Source organism: Symphalangus syndactylus, chromosome 1 (genome assembly GCF_028878055.3).
Source record: "Symphalangus syndactylus isolate Jambi chromosome 1, NHGRI_mSymSyn1-v2.1_pri, whole genome shotgun sequence".
Classification (NCBI taxonomy): domain Eukaryota; kingdom Metazoa; phylum Chordata; class Mammalia; order Primates; family Hylobatidae; genus Symphalangus; species Symphalangus syndactylus.
In genome coordinates this window covers 95,308,226-95,327,304 of record NC_072423.2, presented here as the reverse complement: position 1 = coordinate 95,327,304, position 19,079 = coordinate 95,308,226, and the positions used below count along the sequence as shown (strand labels likewise).

The 19,079-nt window shown below is 53.1% G+C and overlaps 2 protein-coding genes and 1 pseudogene across 6 annotated transcripts in view; 1 reads left to right on the top strand and 2 right to left on the bottom strand.

Annotated features, from left to right (window-relative positions):
* The first annotated feature begins 63 nt into the window (after window positions 1-63).
* ZDHHC24 (zinc finger DHHC-type containing 24) overlaps window positions 64-19,079 on the top strand; it is a 19,198-nt gene continuing 182 nt past the window's right edge. Inside the window, exons 1-3 of one of the 3 annotated variants that reach the window (XM_055265539.2) lie at window positions 64-561; window positions 2,306-2,583; window positions 6,423-7,568. In XM_055265539.2, the coding sequence (XP_055121514.2) occupies window positions 281-561; window positions 2,306-2,583; window positions 6,423-6,718 (855 nt within the window). In that variant the 5' untranslated portion in view covers window positions 64-280 and the 3' untranslated portion in view covers window positions 6,719-7,568. Of the gene's footprint in view, window positions 562-2,305; window positions 2,584-6,422; window positions 7,569-16,705; window positions 17,314-19,079 lie in introns of those variants that run through there. The other 2 variants (XM_063643788.1, XM_055265628.2) reach the window with 2 other exon arrangements.
* On the bottom strand, window positions 12,529-13,856 carry LOC129474401 (uncharacterized; annotated as a pseudogene).
* BBS1 (Bardet-Biedl syndrome 1) overlaps window positions 12,529-19,079 on the bottom strand; it is a 23,699-nt gene continuing 17,148 nt past the window's right edge. For 2 of the 3 annotated variants that reach the window (XM_055265291.2, XM_063643666.1), the window contains 4 exons: window positions 16,244-16,377; window positions 15,167-15,301; window positions 14,373-14,459; window positions 12,529-14,164 (listed from right to left, as the gene is read on the bottom strand). In XM_055265291.2, coding sequence (XP_055121266.1) covers window positions 14,078-14,164; window positions 14,373-14,459; window positions 15,167-15,301; window positions 16,244-16,377 — 443 coding nt within the window. In that variant the 3' untranslated portion in view covers window positions 12,529-14,077. Of the gene's footprint in view, window positions 14,165-14,372; window positions 14,460-15,166; window positions 15,302-16,243; window positions 16,378-17,426; window positions 17,608-19,079 lie in introns of those variants that run through there. The other variant, XM_055265208.2, reaches the window with a different exon arrangement.

Below are 19,079 nucleotides of genomic sequence, written 5' to 3'. Positions count from 1 at the left end.
CGCCAGCGGGCGGGACTCCGACGGGAGGGGAGGGGCCTCCAGGGTGGGCGGGTCAGCGTCACCCGGACTCCGGCGCCGGGGGATTCCGAGCGCCTCCACTGCTGGTGCGTCGGCCAGATCAACTCGCCGCGTGGGCCGGCCGTTCCCGGAGAGTCTGAGCGCTCGCCGCACCCCCCCTTCCGAGCTTCTATTGGCCGTGGCAGACGTCCGTCTGCCGCTATCTCCGCCCCAATACGGAAGCGGCCTAGTCCTCCGGCTCCGACAGCTGGGTGTCCAGGCCATGGGGCAGCCCTGGGCGGCTGGGAGCGCAGATGGGGCGCCCGCGCGGCTGCCTCTCGTGCTCACCGCGCTGTGGGCCGCGGCCGTGGGCCTGGAGTTGGCTTACGTGCTGGTGCTCGGTCCCGGGCCGCCGCCGCTGGGACCCCTCGCCCGGGCCTTGCAGCTGGCGCTGGCCGCCTTCCAGCTGCTCAACCTGCTGGGCAACGTGGGGCTCTTCCTGCGCTCGGATCCCAGCATCCGGGGCGTGATGCTGGCCGGCCGCCGTCTGGGCCAGGGCTGGGCGTGAGTGGGGTGCGGGATCGGGGGAAGAAGTGGGAGCCTTGGACGGGGGGAGGGGCCCCAAGATCTGAGATATTAGAACCGGGTTACATTAGGATCCAGGTTGTTAGAGCCAGAAATTTTTTTAGAACCTGGGATGGAAGAGCTAGAATTGAGTGTTATTTATTCACTCGCAAATACTTATTGGGCACCTACTAGGTACAAGGTTTTGTTACAGGGACGAAGGGTACGATAGAACAAATTCCTGATTTGAGGGGGGGCAGATGAGAAACTAGAGGAATAATAAGCAAATCATATAGAATGCTAGAAGGTGATAGTAGTTTGGAAACAAGAAGTAGAGCAGGGTAAAGGGGTTGCAAGTTTCAATATTAAATAGGTTGTTAGGCCGGGTGCGTTGGCTCACGCCTGTAATCCCAGCACTTTGGGAGGCCGAGGCCGGCGGATCACTTAAGGTCAGAAGTTTACCAGCCTAGCCAACGTGGTGAAACCCCGTCTCTACTAAAAATATAAAAAAATTAGTCGGGCATGGTGGCACGTGCCTGTAATCTCAGCTACTGGGGAGGCTGAGGCAAGAGAATTGTTTGAACCTGGGAGGCAGAGGTTGCAGTGAGCCGAGATCAAGCCACTGCACTCCAGCCTGGGTGACAGAGTGAGACTCCGTCTCAAATAAATAAATACATAAATAAACAGGTGGTAAATTCTCATCACAAAAATATGAGTGTTTGAGGTAATGGCTATCCTGATTAGCTTGATTTATTCCAAGCTGTACTGATATAACATCACTTGGTATCCCATAAGTATATACAACTGGAATTTGTCAATTTATAATTAGAAAAAAAATTACACCAGGTACAGGCTCTACACACAAATTTTATGCCAGGCACAGGCTTTAGCCTGTAGTCCCAGCTACTCGAGAAGCTGAGGCTGTAGTGTGCTATGATCACACCTGTGAACAACCACTACGCTCCAGCCTGGGTAACGTAGCGAGACTCTGTCCCTAAAAAATTTTTAAAATTAATTTTTAAAATAATATACATAAATATGTGGTCAAGGTAGACCTCATAGAGAAGGAGGCATTTGAACAAAAAACTTGGAGGGGATGGGGGTGGAGGGTTAGCCATGTGGGAATCTGAGGGAAAGGTGTTCCAGGCAGAGGTAACAAGTGGTGCAAAGGCTCTGAGGCAGTTGTGTACCCAGCATGTATGTTTCCAGAACAGCAAGAAGGCCAGTGTGGCTGGAGTGCAGTAAGAGAGGGGAAGAGATGTCACAGAAGGATGTTGTAGGACATTGAAGGCTTTGCTTTTTACTAGAAATAAATTGGAGAACCACAGGAGGGTTTTAAGCAGAGGAGGGTCAGTTTGGTTGCTGGGGTGAGACTGTACGAGGGGGGCAAAGGTGGAATCGGAGACCAGTCGAGAGGCTATTGCAGTAATCCAGAGAGTTCCTAGTGACCTGGACAAAAGGGTGGCCGTGGAGGAAGGGAGAGATTTGCTGCTGGATGTCAGTGGCTTGAGAGAGGTCTCAGGACTGGGGATGTTAGGGCTGGAGGAGACCTCAGACCTGTAGTGCTAGAACTAGAAGGGCCTGGGACATCTTGTTTAGCCTGCATTTACTTGTAAAGAAATTGAGGCTTAGCCAGGGCAAATGGCTGTTGCCACTTCCGCAGGATGGGCTCTGGGGCAGCCCTGTGCACAATATGGGGCACCTGAGCTGCTGGGGAAACTGACCCTGTGGTTCCTTCCTGCAGTTACTGCTACCAGTGCCAAAGCCAGGTGCCGCCACGCAGCGGACACTGCTCTGCCTGCCGCGTCTGCATCCTGCGTCGGGACCACCACTGCCGCCTGCTGGGCCGCTGCGTGGGTTTCGGCAACTACCGGCCCTTCCTGTGCCTGCTGCTTCATGCCGCCGGCGTCCTGCTCCACGTCTCTGTGCTGCTGGGCCCTGCACTGTCGGCCCTGCTGCGAGCCCACACGCCCCTCCACATGGCTGCCCTCCTCCTGCTTCCCTGGCTCATGTTGTTCACAGGTGGGGAGCCTGGGAGGCCTCTGCACAGAGAAAGGGGCCCTGGTATTGGGCTGGGGAGTACAGCCCATTCTGGTGGGAGACGGGCTTTCTGGCCTGGGGGACCCAGCCCCAGTGTCAGTGATGGCCAGTAAGAGCAGCTTGGTATTCACCCGGGGTTGCAGTATGGAAACTGGTGCATTGAGACAAGTGCAGCGTTCTGGCCGGAGAATCCGGAGATTCCGGGAGTTGTTGAGAGAGGAGAAAGACTCATGGGAGTCTCTGCATGGCGGGACGTGGAAGCACATTCTAGGAGCATTTCTAAGTGAGAGAAGCAGTAGGAACAAAGGCTTGGAGAGTGGGCAGGGAATTGTGAGAATTAAGGCCAGATTGGTAGGGGACGCCTGGCTGGTGAGGTCCTGAGAACTGGTGTGAGGAGATGGCTCCTATTTGACTGGACAGTGGGGAGCCAGTGAAAGTGACAGGCAGGGGAAGGCCCAGTTATGGGAAGCTGGGGAGGGCAGACTTGGATCAGCAGGCTGCCTGAGATGCCATGTTCTAGACGACACATATGTTCCTCTTCCCCCATTTACAGATAGAAGCCTTGCTGGTCCTTTTTACTCTTTGTTCTCTATCCCCAGAAAGCTTTGGCCTTTCTCGCCCCCATTCCTTCCTCCTGACCTTTCCATGGTTCCCTCTGTCACTTTGATCTGTGGTGAGGAACCTCCCTGGCTACTCCAGGTAGTCACTGTGCCTCCTCATCCTATCCAAGCCCAGCTCTGTGCATGGACCCCACCTACAGCCCAGGGGAGGCCTCGGGAAGCTGCCCACTGGGGTTATCAGAGTCTTCATCTGCCCACACCAGCTTCCCAATGGGTCCTCCTCTGTCCTCCTCAATGATCCCTCCCTCCATGAGTCCCAGCCCTCCAGCCGCACTGCCCTACCTCCTTGTGGTCAACACTCACTCCCCTCGGTCACGGAAGACTGGCTCCAGTCACAGACTCTCTCTCAGCCCTGGGCCCTGTGGAAATCAAGGGTGTCTGGAAGTTTGCATGAACAGCCCCCTCAATGCCTGGATGGCTTAGCTCTTGGCCTCCTCCTTCATTTTTCCTTCCTTCCCCTCCTCCCATGCCCACACCCCAGTCCTGGTCAGAATCCAAAAACGAGTCAGCCCCCAAACCACCCATCTTCCTCTTTCTGCTCCCCACCTCCTCTCCTCTCCATCTTTTACTCCTCCACGCCCTGGCACCTGCCCCATGAGCCCGCAGGCTCGTGGCCCTCACCGCCCGTCTGTGCCTTTCCACCTTCGCCACCGACGTCCAGCTCAGAGCTCATCCTTCCCACCATTCTCCTGCCAGCATCGCAAACTTCCACCCTCATCTTCCTTCCACAGTGCCTTCCCGGCTTCTCTGTCTGCCTCTGTGGCAGGTTGATGCCATGCCATGTTCACGGCTGCTGACCTCAGCAGGCCCTCGGCTATGCCTGGCCTTCCCGTTTGGTTATAAGCTTGCTGACCCCAGCGACAGCAGCTCAAACCTTCCCTGCTCTCCCACACTCCAAGCTCTGGCACTGAGAAAGTGAGACATCAGCTGGCACATCCCAAATTGTGCTGTCTTCAACTCCCCAAGCCCAGCTGACTGCCCCCAGCTTCTTGTATTTGGTGCCTATCTCCCTGCTTGGAGGCCTCAGGCTGTGGCGTCTGCCTCTCCTGCAGGCCAGGCCTCCTCTGCCCTCCTGGTTTGCCACCTTGGACAAACCCTCCCTTGCCCTCATATCCTCCTCCAGCGCTTGCCCTGCTCTAAGCTTCCCCAGGGACTTGCCCAGGCTCATGGCTGCTCATTCCCTGCCTGCTCCAGCCTGGCTTCTGCCACCACCACTCACCCAGGGATCTGTCTCCACACACTCCAGGACCCACTTGCGTTCTTGCTTTATGAGACCTTTTAGACTCATGACACTGCTGGCCCCTAGCCCCCGTGAAGCGTTCTCCGCCTGGCATCACTGATGGCTGGGACCTTGGTGTGTTCGCCTTCCTTTCTGGTTGCTTTTTCTCATCTTTTATCTGATCCCCAAGAACCGATTTCCCTGTGCTTCTGTCAAGGCGCCATTTCCCCCTCACTCTACACACTTTGGCAGGTCTAGCTGCGCCCACAGTCTCAGGGCTGCCTTTCACCCCCTACTTGCAGAACTGTTTGTCCAGCCTGGGCTTCTCCCTGTGCTTGCAGACCTGCAGACCGTCCACCCGCTTGTCTCACAGGTGTCTCTGGCCTGCCTCAGAACCTTCAAACAGAATTTTTTTTTTTTTTTTTTTTTTTTTTTTTTTTTTTTTTTGAGACGGAGTTTCGCTCTTGTTGCCCAGGCTGGAGTGCAATGGCGCAATCTCGGCTCACCGCAACTTCCACCTCCCGGGTTCAAGTGATTCTCTTGCCTCAGCCTCCCGAGTAGCTGGGATTACAGGCATGCGCCACCATGCCCGACTAATTTTTTGTATTTTTAGTACAGACGGGGTTTCTCCATGTTGGCCTGGCTGGTCTGGAACTCCTGACCTCAGGTGATCCACCTGCCTCGGCCTCCTAAAGTGCTGGGATTACAGGCATGAGCCAGCACACCCGGCCCATTTTAACTATTTTAAAGTGTACAATTTAGTACATTCATGATGTAGTGCAACCATCACCACTGTCTAATTCCAGAACATTTTCACCCTAAAAAGAAACTCCGTACCCATTAGTGGTCCCTCCATGTTCCTCCCTAATCCCCTTAGCCCCTGGCAACCACTAATCTGTCTCTGTGGACTTGCCTATTCAGGATGTTTCACATAAGTGGGATGATAAACATGTGACCTTTGGTGCCTGGCTTCTCTCACTTAGCGTAACATTTCATGGCCTCTCGTAGTCCGTTAGTTCAGCAGGTACTTGTTGCTGACTGTGGGCCAAGATGGCACATTAAGTAACTGAGAATGGCTTTTTTTTTTTTTTTCTCACTCTGTCACCCAGACTGCAGTGCAATGGCGCAATCTTGGCTCACTGCAACCTCCACCTCCTGGGTTCAAGCAATTATCCTGCCTCAGCCTCCTGAGTAGCTGGGATTACAGGTGTGCACAACCATACCCGGTTAATTTTTGTATTTTTAGTAGAGACGGAGTTTCATCATGTTGGTCAGGCTGGTCTGGAACTCCTGACCTTGTGATCCACCCGCCTCAGCCTCCCAAAATACTGGGATTACAGGTGCGAGCCACCGTGCCCGACCTTTTTTTTTTTTTTTTTTGAGATGGAGTCTCGCTCTGTCGCCCATGCTGGAGTGCAGTGGCACGATCTCAGCTCACTGCAACCTCCGCTTCCTAGGTTAAAGCGATTCTCCTGCCTGAGCCCCCCAGCCTCCCGAGTAGCCGGGATTACAGGTGCCTGCCACCACGTCCGGCTAATTTTTTTATTTTTTAGTAGAGACGGGGTTTTACCGTGTTGTCAAGGCTGGTCTCGAATTCCTGACCTCAGGTGATCTACCTGCTTCGGCCTCCCAAAGTGCTGGGATTACAGGTGTGAGCCACCGCATCCAGCCGAGAATGGCCTCTTTAATGTCTATGAGCTCCCCAAGGGCAGAGACACCCTCTAGTGCCTGGCACGGCCTCCAGGGCTGAGGAGGTGCTCACCAAGTCTGTGATGCAGGAATGAAGCCGTATACCAAGCAGGGGGCTGCGTCTGCCCAGTTTACCAGTGCGTTCTTGTCACCCAGCACGGGCTGGCCAGTGAGTATCGACACAGGGTTTGCTGAGTGGAGGAATGAGCCCTGCTTTGTGGTGGAGGGGAGTGGGTGGAAGGAAAGCCGGACCCCACTGCCCCTCCCTGACCCTCTCTGCTCTTTTATTGCAGGCAGAGTGTCTCTGGCACAGTTTGCCTTGGCCTTCGTGACGGACACGTGCGTGGCGGGTGTGCTGCTGTGCGGGGCTGGGCTGCTCTTCCATGGGATGCTGCTGCTGCGGGGCCAGACCACATGGGAATGGGCTCGGGGCCAGCACTCCTATGACCTGGGTCCCTGCCACAACCTGCAGGCAGCCCTGGGGCCCCGCTGGGCCCTCGTCTGGCTCTGGCCCTTCCTGGCCTCCCCATTGCCTGGGGATGGGATCACCTTCCCGACCACAACAGATGTGGGACACACAGCCTCCTGACTCCAGGAAGAGCCACAGCTGTACAGGAAGGAAGGGCTGAGAGGGGGGGCCCCACCCCTAGACTCAGTAAGGAAGTCGGGTTGGACCTTAACATCTGCATTGGACAACTCCACCCCTTCCTTGGCCTTGCCCCTGCCCGCCTACACTCCTACGTGTCCAGGGCTTGGGCCGTGACTTAGGCAGAGGAGTGCAGAGGAGGGTCTGGCAGGGGCTGCTCAGGCTGCCTAGCTGCCCCTTTGCCAGGTTAATAAAGAACTGACTTGCTTCTCAGCCTCCCTCCATCTTTGCGCAGTTTCTGGCCCCTCACTTTGTTGCTGGGGCTATTTCTGGGACCCTCTGTAGGGCCTGGAAACCGCAGGATGCCTGAGGGTCTCAGGGGCTGGGGCTCTACCTCCCCTGGCCTGGGTGAGTTGGGGGTGGGGCACCAGCAGGCCAAGGCAGTGTCCTACTGATCCAGGCTATGAGAATCCAAACATTCTTTCCCAGGTTTGGCATTTTATAGTTAGAAGCATTTCTGCAACAGCAGTTTCATGGAACCTCTTAGCTAACCTGGTCCATGGGGCAGCAGTTACGCTCTGAGAATCCATGTGGTAAGGTCATGGTGCGGCAAATGGAGGCAGGGTTCCAACCCAGGTCTTTGTGCTTTTGCCTTTACCCTCGCACAGCTGGAGGAAATGAGTAGGAAAGAAATCAAGGTAAAGGAATGCGCTGGGGCTGTTTGGGCACCTGTGGAGGGTGGTGCTGAGAGGGCTACGCCTGCACCTCTCTGGACTCCTCAAGAACTGCTTGTTAAATGTTTCTGTGTAAATAGAGTGAATAGAGACCGCCATTTCCACATGGCAGGCCTAAACACATGTGTTCGTCTGTTTTCTCTTAGGATCTCTCTAAGATGATAGTAAAGAAAACCAAAAAGATATACAAAGGGAAAGAAAACAGGAGGGAAGACAGAACACAGAGCCTGACCACATTTTCTTTTTTCTCACTCTGTTGCCAGGGCTGGAGTGCAGTGGCACGATCTCGGTTCACTGCAACCTCCACCTCCCAGGTTCAAGTGATTCAGCCTCCCGAGTTGCTGGAATTACAGACACCTGCCACCACGCCCGGCTAATTTTTTTTTTTTCTTTTTTGAGATGGAGTTTTGCTCTTGTTGCTCAGGCAGGAGTGCAATGGCGCAATCTCAGCTCACTGCAACTTCCGCCTCCTGGGTTCAAGCGATTCTCCTGCCTCAGCCTCCCGAGTAGCTGGGATTACAGGTGACTACCACCATGCCTGGCTAATTTTTGTATTTTTAGTAGAGATGGGGTTTCACCATGTTGGCCAGGCTGGTCTCAAACTCCTGACCTTGTGATCCGCCCGCCTCAGCCACCCAAAGTGCTGGAATTACAGGTGTGATCCACTGCGCCTGGCCATGCCCAGCTAATTTTTTTGTATTTTTAGTATAGACGGGGTTTCACCATATTGGCCAGGCTGAACTTGAATTCCTGGCACCTGCCTCCACCTCTGTCTCCCAAAGTGCTAGGATTACAGGCGTGAGCTACCATGCCTGGCTGACATTTTCTTTCTTTTTTTTTTTTTTATTTGAGACAGACTCTTGCTCTGTTGCCAGGCTGGAGTGAAGTGGCACGATCTCGGCTCACTGCAGGCTCTGCCTTCCGGGTTCATGCCATGCTCCTGCCTCAGCCTCTCGAGTAGCTGGGACTACAGGTGCCCACCACCACGCCCAGCTAATGTTTTGTATTTTTAGTAGAGACGAGGTTTCACCGTGTTAGCCAGGATGGTCTTGATCTCATGACCTCGTGATCTGCCCGCCTTGGCCTCCCAAAGTGCTGGGATTACAGGTGTGAGCCACCGCGCCCAGCCACCTGGCTGACATTTTCAAAGATGTAAAGTGGATGGAGAATTAAGAGCTGAAATTATGTGTTCCCAAAAGGTGGGGCCAAGGGGCAAGTGGAATTACCTGCCAGAGCCCCGGAGAGGCTCAGGAACTCCACCAGGACCATGGAGGGTGAGGTGAGGCTTCAGCCAACAATGGGGACCGATGGGAAGTCTATGTAAGGATCAGTGGCTGCTGCTCCCCGACGTCCCACCCACACCCCACCCATGCCATGCAGCCAACAGCTACACCTCTGGGTGGGGTGGTGTGAAGTGAGGATTATTTGAAGGATAAATGGAACCAGAGAAGCTTCGGGTCTTAGGCGTACTGGGGAGGGGTGGGTGGGTGAGGGGCTAGACCAAAACGTGGGGTTAAGTGAAAGTCCATAGATACTGCTGGGGGGTCCTCCCATGAAAGAACATGCTTGACCCCCAAGAACCTTCAGAGAAACCCACCCTCTGACAGGCTTTGCCCATGCCCACAAAGATCTGAGCTGCTTGGCTGGTTGTTTTTCTAACAGGCATGCTCTGTTGCTATTTTTTAATGACAGGAGGAACTTGGTGCGCCTGGCACTTTGGGCTGCACAGATGCATTAGCAGACTCACCTTGTCCTGTTTCATCCCTTGCCCTCTACAATTTCTTATTTTCTTTCTCTTTTTTTTTTGAGACGGAATTTCACTTTTGTTACCCAGGCTGGAGTGCAATGGTGTGATCTCGGTTCACCGAAACCTCTGCCTCCCGGGTTCAAGTGATTCTCCTGCCGCAGCCTCTCGGCAGCTGGGATTAGAGGCATGTGCCACCACGTCCGGCTAATTGTTTTTGTATTTTTAGTAGAGACGGGGTTTCTCCATGTTGGCCAGGCTGGTCTGGAACTGCTGACCTCAGGTGATCCACCTGCCTCAGCCTCCCAAAGTGCTGGGATTACAGGTGTGAGCCACGCGCCCAGCCCACAATATCTTATTTTCATGTTTTTTCATGTGTTTTGTTTTATTTTTCGAGATGGAGTCTGTCGCCCAAGCTGGAGTGCAATGGCGCTATCTTGGCTCACTGCAACCTCTGCCTCCTGGGTTCAAGCGATTCTCCTGCCTTAGCCTCCCAAGTAACTGGGATTGTAGGCACCCGCCATCAGGCCCTGCTAAATTTTGTATTTTTGTAGAGATGGGGTTTCACCATGTTGGTCAGGCTGGTCTTGAACTGCTGACCTCAGGTCATCTGCCCACCTTGGCCTCCCAAAGTGCTGGGATTACAGGCGTGAGCCACCATGCCTGGACTCATATTGTTGTTGTTGTTGTTTTTAATTAGTGAGGAGCTATAAGAACACATTTATAAAATTAAGAGGAAACAACAGCCCCCACTGCATTTGAGAAGGTTACCATTTCCTTCGAAGTTCCTGCTGCTGCCCCTCCCTGGTGGGGGAGACACTGTCCTGTTTCAGTCACTCCGTTGCTTTGCTTTATAGTTTTATTAATGTGTTTGTGTTGGCTTTGCATGTTTTCAAATATATGAATGAAATCATGCCAAGTTTATTCTTTTACAGTTTGCCTTTTCACTTGATTATGTTCCTGAGATGTATCCGGATTATTGTGTGTAGCTGTATGGCATTCCTTTTCCCTGCTGCCTAGTGATCCATTGAAAATACCACAATTGATTTTTCTATGTGGTTCCACTGGTCATTTTTTCTACCCCTGTGCCCTTTGGGAATCATCTCCTAAACTCTAGTCTCGGCCCTTGCTCTTCCATGTAACCTTGAGAATCAGCTTGTCAAATTCCCCCCAAAAACCCCTTGAGATGTAGAATGGAACCCAGCTGAATCTATAGATCAGTCTGGATAAAATCAGCATCTGTGTAAAATTGAATTTTCCCGTATATGAGCATGGTTTATTTCTGCACTCAGTGTTTTCAATAAAGTTGTATACCTTTTCCCATAAAGATCATGCCTTTTTAAATTGGATTAATTCTTAAATATCTGATATTTTATGCTATTATACATGCACTATCAAAGTAGACTGTGAGCCTGGGCAACATAGTGTGACCCTGTCTCTACAAAATACAAAATTAGTGGGGGCTGGGCACTGTAATCCCACACTTTGGGAGGCTGAGGCGGGAGGATCACTTGAGGCCTGGAGTTTGAGACAAGCCTGGACAACATAGCGAGACCCTGTGTCTTAAAAAAAAAAAGCCTTGTGTGGTAGTGCGTCTGTAGTGTGGGGGATGGGGGTGGGCTGGGGTGGGAGGATGGCTTGAGCTCAGCAGGTCGAGGCTGCAGTGAGCTGTGATTGTGCTTCTGCACTCCAGCCTGGGTGACAAGAGCTAGACTCTGTCTCAAAAAAACTAAAACAAAAACAAAAGTTGTGTCCAGGCCAGGCGTGGTGGCTCACGCCTGTAATCCCAGCGCTTTGGGAGGCTGAGGCAGGCGGATCACCTGAGGTCAGGAATTCAAGGCCAGCTTGGCCAACATGGTGAAACCCTGTCTCTATTAAAAATACAAAAATTAGCTAGGTGCAGTGATGCATGCCTGTAATCCCAGCTACTCGGGAGTCTGACGGAGGAGAATCACTTGAGCCCGGGAGGCAGAGGTTGCAGTGAGCCGAGATCACGCTAGCACACTCCAGCAGATCACGAGGTGAGGAGATCGAGACCATTCTGGCTAACACGGTGAAACCCTGTTTCTACTAAAAATACGAAAAATTAGCCAGGCATGGTGGCAGGTGCCTGTAGTCCCAGCTACTTGGGAGGCTGAGGCAGGAGAATGGTGTGAACCCAGGAGGTGGAGCTTGCAGTGAGCCAAGATTGCGCCACTGCACTCCAGCCTGGGCGACAGAGCGAGACTCCGTCTCAAAATAAATAAATAAATAAATAAAAATAAAATAAAATAATGAAAAAAATCTTTAAAAACTCTAATGACTTTTTTTTTTTTTTGGTAGGGACAGGGTCTCACCATGTTGCACAGGCTGGTCTCCAGCTTACGGGTTCAAGCGATCCTCCTGCCTTGGCCTCTCAAAGGGCTGGGATTACAAGTGTGAAACACTATACCCAGCCTCTAGTGACTTTTTTTTTCTTTTCTTTTGAGACAGAGTTTTGCTTTTTTTTTTTTGAGACAGAGTTTTGCTCTTGCCCAGGCTAGAGTGGTGTAGTGGTGCAATCGGCTCACTGCAACCTCCGCCTTCCTGTTTCAAGCAATTCTCCTGCCTCAGCCTTCCAAGTAGCTGGGATTACATGCACCTGCCACCATGCCCGGCTAGTTTTTGTATTTTTAGTAGAGATGGGGTTTCACCATGTTGGCCAGGCTGGTCTCGAACTCCTGGCCTTGTGATCTGCCTGCCTCGGCCTCCCAAAGTGCTGGGATTACACGTGTGAGCTACCACACCCGGCCAGTTTTGCTCTTTTTGCCCAGGCTGGAGTGCAGTGGCACGATCTCAGCTCACTGCAACCTCCGCCTCCCAGGTTCAAGTGATTCTCCTGCCTCAGCCTCCCAAGTAGCTGGAACTACAGGTGTCTGCCACCACACCTGGCTAATTTTTGTATTTTTAGTAGAGACAGGGTTTCACCATGTTGGCCGGGCTGGTCTCAAACTCCTGACCTCAGGTGGTCCGCCTGCCCCGGCCTCCCAAAGTGCTGGGATTACAGGCACGAGCCACAGCGCCTAGCCTTCTGGCCACGACTTTTTAAAGAAGATATTTGAGGATATGTTTCACCAAATGAGGGTGAACTGAGAAATAGGAAGCCATCAGGCCCAGGAATCAGGATCTAGCCCAGGAGAGAGGCAAAGGGAATTTACCTGGAGAACAAACAGTCCTCAGTGAAGCAGGGGATGAAGGGAAGTGTCTAGAAAAAAGAGGAGCTGTCAGATGGTGGGGGAAGAATTAGCAATTGGTCCATCAGAAAACAAAGTAAATGAGAAACTCAGGGCAACTCATTAACTCCATTAAAAAGAAAGTACAAGGAAGGTAATTTAATTATAGTCCAACTCTTGGCTCCACAGTTAATAACTTTCACATAGTAATATAAATAGTAATCTGAGTATTTTTTAACCTAATAACTAGGGTTGGGGGAGGGGTGCTGACAAAAGAGAGCTAAAGCCTCATGTATGACAATAGGGAGTCAACAGGTAATGTCTAAGATTGATATATCAAGCAAGAGTCATATAAGCACATTTTTAAAATAGCTGAACGAACTGCAAGTCACTGCTGGGTAGGGGAGCAGTACTAGAGAATGGGAAAGACTGTTTTCTTGTTACAAACTGTAATTCCACATTAGTAAGTGGGTACATGTTTTTAAATAAGTATGTTTTAGAAAGACACCAATTCTCCTTGTCCTTAACGTTCACAATTTCTCTCTAGTGTGTGCACTGGGCACCCTGCACTGTTTCTTGCTTCATGTTGCTTTATGAACACTTACTGTCCACATGGCGCGGTTCATGTATTTCTTAGTGGTAGGTACATAGTATTACATTATATAAATTTACATCAGGTGCTGGGCATATGTCTCCCATTTCATCCTCAGAAATAGTTATGATGAGAAAGGCCCCGCCTTTCCTGCTAATTCTCACGATGTGGCCACTGCCCTGGGTACTTCCCACCCACATGACTGATTTGGGCTCCAGGACATAGAAGGGCATCTATATGGGCAGTTCTGGACTTCTGCCTCCTGTGGCACTTCCCCGGAGCCCCAGAAACGCCTCTCCTGGTGCGCCTGGCCCTGGCTCTGTTCTGTCGCACTCTGCCTTCCTCTCCTGGGGTTTCTTTCTGGGCATGAGCTTCCCTGTCAGGAGCAGCTGCAGTGTGATCTTTAGGAGCTCTAGTGGGGCTGGAGCCACCAGCTCCCTGCAGGGCACCCTCTGCCTCCTGCACCGCCTTCTCCCTGAACAACCTTTGTGTGGCATTGTAGGCCTAAGACTGGCTTACAGAGAAGTTTCCTGGGAGAGGAGGGCTATTCCCTGGGTTTGCTCAGCTGATGAGAGAGGAGAGCACGTATTTTGCCCACAAGCTGAGTGGGCTGCAGCCCAGCTTCCGGAACTCCAGGGAGCAACAGGAGGCTCAATCTCACCCAAGAAGAGCTTCTGATTTCCCTGGCCAGGACTAGCCGATTTTGGCCTTGGCCTGCAGCAGGAGATGAGTGATGTGCATGAGGGACGTGGTGGTGGAGAAAGGCTGGGCCTGTCCTGCTCAGCTCACTTTGATCGCTTTGGAGCTCTGATCCGAGCCCGGTACGGTTTCTGGAAAAGGCTGGGGAGGGGAGGGCGTAGTAGGACTTCAGCGGGACCATGCTTGGTTGGTGCTGTGGGAGGAGGAGTTGAGCTGCCCTAGGTACTCACTAACCTGTTACTATAGGCCCAACAGTGGGGGTGGTGAGGAAGAGGGTGCTAAAGAGAGGGGAGATGAGCTGTCGCCCCAGCACACTGCTGAATGAGGAGTGGGCCTGGGGCCACTGAACCTGCCCAGTTCTACCTGGCTGATTGCACAGGGGCTTTCACAGCAGCCCAGGGCTCAGGCGGCCGCCAGCCCCTCGCTCCCAGGCATGTTGACGTGGGCACTCAGCAGGGGTGCACTTTGGCCTTCTCGAAGCACCAGCACCTATGGAGGAGTGGCCATGGCAGCAGGGGGCATGCACCCCTGACCCCTTGCCTGGTCTGCGCTGGCCCTAATGACAGGCCACAGGGCTCCACTGTGCAGATACCCCCACCCCCACCCAGGAGCCCCCCAAGGTCTTTGTTGGCATTCACCCTTACTGTCCTCCCCAAGGTCCTGCTCACCTTCCATGTGGTACAAGTTCGGGGCCTACCTTGATGATGTCTGAGATGCCCTTGTTACTGAGACTCTCCACAAGGGTCTCCAGGGGGTAGTTGAGCCCTGGCACCAGCAAGGGTACCTAAGTTTGGGGACAAAGAAGTAAGGAAACCAGCCCTCGTGCCAGTGTTTGGCATATTCCAGTGCATTCAGGCCTGCAGTCTCCGCTGAGCCTCAGCACCCCTGCAGGGTGGGCAGGACAACTGCTAGGCGGAGGAGGATGCAGGTGTCGTGGGGAAGTGAATGCCCCAGGGCCACGTGGTGAGTGATGAAACCTAGACCTCTGGACTCCCACCAAGTCTGGGGCTGTTTATTGCATATTCCAGCCTTTCGCAGTTTCTGGTCCTCCCAACTTGGGGGTCAGACCTGGGCCCTGGGGGAAAACCAGACCCTTCACTCTGTGGGCAATGCTCTTCGAGGCACAGAGGCTCCTGTTCCTGTTGCGGGAGTAGCTGGGCAGCAGGGTGGGCTCTGGGGTCCCCCAGACCCCAAAAGGCTTCTGGGAGATGTAGATGGGGTTCAGGCTCTAGCAGTTTTCCCAGCACCTTCTGTATGGCTCCTGGAGACCCCTCACAGGCTGCAAGAAAAGCAGCAGAGGCGGGGCTTGGGGCTCCCTCCAGAGGCCCCTACTGGGGCCTCGGCCTGGTCTGTGGTGGGAGAGTAGGTCTGCTGGCCACCTGGCAGCCACCCGCACGCTCTGACCCTGACCTGGTGGGGCTCTGTGGGCATCTCATCAGGCCCCTGCCCTGGCCTTTTCCACTCCGTATCTAAGTGAGGAGCATCCAGTACCTTCAAGAAGGCCCGGGGCAGGGAATAGAGCGCCTCGTTGTACTGGAAGCAGACCAGCAGCCCCAGGACAGGACGGGTTGTTGAGGTGTTTTGCAGGTGAAGTGTGAGCTTAAAGGTGGGGCCAAGGCCCTGAACCTATGGAGGGGGTGGGTGGAGAAAGCCCTTAGGACCTGGCGGCCTTGGGCACGGAGTACAGTGTGCTCTGCCTGCCTTCCACCAATGCCCTCATGTCCCCTCCTCCTACTCAATCTGCCTCTCAGCAGACACAGAAGACCAGAAGGGGCAGAGGGATCAGAAGAGGCCAGAGAGGGCAAGAGCCTGAGGGAGGCCAGGCAGCAAGTCAGAGGCAGAGCTGGCCTGGGACTGCAGGCCCCGACTCTCACCTGAGCCCCTCACCCCCACCCCCTGCCTATTCCACCTCCCACTCTCATCCTAGGGTGGCCTTGATCAGATCATTTTTCTCCTGCTTCCCCGGAGTTGCCTTGTAGCCTCTTCCTCCTCTGCATCTATCCACTCTTTAGGAAAAGAGAACTCAGAACCTGGTTGGGTCAGATGCCACACCGCAGGGACGCATTTAGAGCTGTTCGGAGCCCTGCTGACCCTAAGCTCAATTGCTTCTGAGCCTTGCGGGGTTCCTCCTTTTGCCCGTGCTGGTCTCGGTGCTTGCGGGTGAGGCCGGGATGGCCCCTTCCCTGTACCCAGCAGTCCTAACATGTTGGGCTGCCCACGGTTACCAAAGTGACAGCCTTCTTCCCTGTACCATAGCTGTAAGGATCCCTTCAGGTTCTTGGGAAGAAATGTCCCAATATGACTACTCTAGGGGCCTATCTGAGCTGGAGAGTGTCCCACAGCATGGCCAGCCGAGGGGAGAGGTGACACAGGAGGGTGGGAAGGTGAGGGCTGCTCTCACAAAGGAGGACATGAGACTCGGTCCCCAGGTCTGCGGGAAGGTGATGGGGAGCACGGGCTGAGTTGGCTTGGAATTGGCTCTGGGGCTTAGCTGTGTGGCAGAGGGGTTCCTGCGCATCCTGGCCTCTGCCCTTCTGGCCCTGACTCTGCCCTCACCCAGATGCTCACCACGGCGTGCAGCTTGAGTGGCTCTCGGGCTGTTGCAGACACAGGGCTCAGACTGGACTCGAGGGCCTGCAGGTAGGCGCGGGCAGCACGTAGGCGCAGCAGGTATAGGTCTGTCTGGAAGGCCCGGTGCATGGCTGTGGAGAAGGATCCCAGAGGCTGATGGTGGAGGTGGGGGGTGGCAGGCAGGAGGCAGCAATGGGGCACTCCTGCTCAGGTTGGTGTGGGGAGGGTGCAAGAGGAGGGTGCTGTGGGAGGAGTCTGCAGGAGCTGGGGAGGAGGGAAAGAGCCCAGCCTTCTGGCAAAACTCGACACCGTGGCCTTGCCCTGCCTCCTCACTCTCTTACCACCTCCCTGTCCGCACTACCTAGCTCCCTCACTGGCTCCTCTGTCCGGCCCTAGAGGCTGGTGTTCTCCTGAGTCTGGTTCATGGTCCTCTTCTCATCCTCCATCTTCTTCCCCCAGACAATCCATGTCCTGCCACAGCTCTGACTACCACAAAGAGGAACAGCCATGAGCTCCTGAGGGCAGGCCCCACGTCCCTCCTGAGTCCTCGGTGTCCATGCTCAATATTGTGCATGTGTCTCCAGCTTAGTGAACACCCGCGCCTGCCTCCTGCTCATCTCTACAGGGAGATCCCATCAACACCTCAGGCTCAATGCTGCGGAAACCAGCCTCATGGTCCTGCATCCGTCACTGCCTCCCTGTCCATCAAGTCACCTAGGTCCACCCCTCACATCTCACCGTTTGCAGGATCACATGACTCTTCCCCAAGCCGCCTCCAGGGCCCACCCCGCCCCCACCCCACTGTCCCTCCTCTTCCAGACTGGGCACCTCGGTCCCCCAGGCTGGCCTCGCTCTTCCGTGTGTGTGTGAGGTGGCTTCTGATTCAGGAGTTTCACATTTTATGTCCTTTTTCTCCAGTACTTTTACAATTTATTTTTAATCTATCCAGAACTAATTTTTGTGGCCGGTATGACGAAAAATGTCTGATTTTCTTCCTTTTTTTTTTTTAAGACAGAGTTTCACTCTTGTTGCCCAGGCTGGAGTGCAATGGCACGATCTCAGCTCACTGCAACCTCCGCCTCCCGGGTTCAAGCGATTCTCCTGCTTCAGCTTCCCGAGTAGCTGGAATTACAGGCATGCGCCGCCATGCCTGGCTAATTTTTTGTATTTAGTAGAGATGGGGTTTCACCATGTTGGTCAGGCTGGTCTCGAACTCCTGACCTCAGGTGATCCGCCCACCTCGGCCTCCCAAAGTGGTGGGATTACAGGCGTGAGCCACTGCACCTGGCCGAAAAGGTCTAATTTTCTTTTCTAGAAGCAAGTTGTCCTGATTGTGTGTCTTTGGACAGTCTCACATTTCCCTGACAATTCAAAATGACACCTTTCACACACTGACTTTCCACATGTTCAGGGTCAGTTTCTGGATTTCCTAATCCTGCCCCGATCTCCATTCTATTTCTACATCCACACCACAGCTTCTGATTCCCACAGCTTGAGTTCATTTTGCTACCTGATAGGGTAAGTCCCCTCATTCTTATTTTCCCTAGTCTTCTTAGGTTTACTCTTTGAATCAACTGGCCAGGTCCTTAAAACAAACCCCACTGGGATTTTAACTGCAACTTAAAGCTTTATAGCATTAGGTCTTCCCATCCTGCAACTTGGTAAATCTCTCCACTTAAGCATTCTTGAAGGTGGTCTTTCCTGTTCTTGAAGATAGTTTTACAACTTTATTAGACTTTGTACATTTTCTTTTTCTTTGAGACGGAGTCTGGCTCTTGTCACCCAGGCTGGAGTGTAGTGGCATGATCCTGGTTCACTGCAACCTTTGCCTCCTAGGTTCAGGTGATTCTCCTGCCTCAGGAGATTACAGGCGTGTGCCACCATGCCCAGCTAATTTTGTATTTTTAGTAGCAAGGGGGTTTCACCATGTTGGCCAGGCTGGTCACGAACTCCTGACCTCAGGTGATCTGCCTGCCTTGGCCTCCCAAAGAGCTGGGATTACAGGCATGAGCCACCGAACCAGGTCTGCTTTTTTGAATCCAGGTCAACGCCCTGTGCCTCTGCCCACATTACCCTGCCCTGCCCTGTCTAGGGGTCTAGCAATCATCTTTTAGGGTGAAGCCCAAAGTCACCTCGCTCTGAAGCCTTTCCCAAGCTTCCCAGGCAGAAGTCCTTACTCCCTCTGTGTGCTCCAAAAGCTCTTTGCAGAAAACCCTTCTACACCTGATCACGAAGTTGGCCCCAGGTAGACTGAGTTCCTAAGGTAGGGACTATTCTTTATTCTTTTTTTTTTTTTTTTTTTTTTGAGACGGAGTCTCGCTCTGTCGCCCAGGCTGGAGTGCAGTGGCACAATCTTGGCTCACTGCAACCTCCACCTCCTGGGTTTAAGCGATTCTTCTGCCTCAGCCTCCCAAGTAGCTGGGACTACAGGTGCATGCCAACACGCCTAATTTTTGTATTTTTAGTAGAGACAAGGTTTCACCTTATTGGCCAGGCTGGTCCTGAACTCCTGACCTCATGATCTGCCCATCTCGGCCTCCCAAAGTGGCGGGATTACAGGTGTGAGCCACCGCACCTGGCCCAAGGTAGGAACTATTCTAATTAAAGGCACCTGGCACAAGGCCTGGTGTAATCATAGGTACTGAATGAATGAATGAACGAACAATGAATGAATGAACAAATAAACGGGCAGGAAAAACTGGACAAGAAGACACTGGTAAAATTCTACTTTTCTCTTTCTCTCTCTTTTTTATTTTTTTTGAGAAAGAAGTATCATTATGTTACCCAGGTAGGTCTTTAACTCCTGGGCTCATGCTGTCCTCCCACCTCTGCC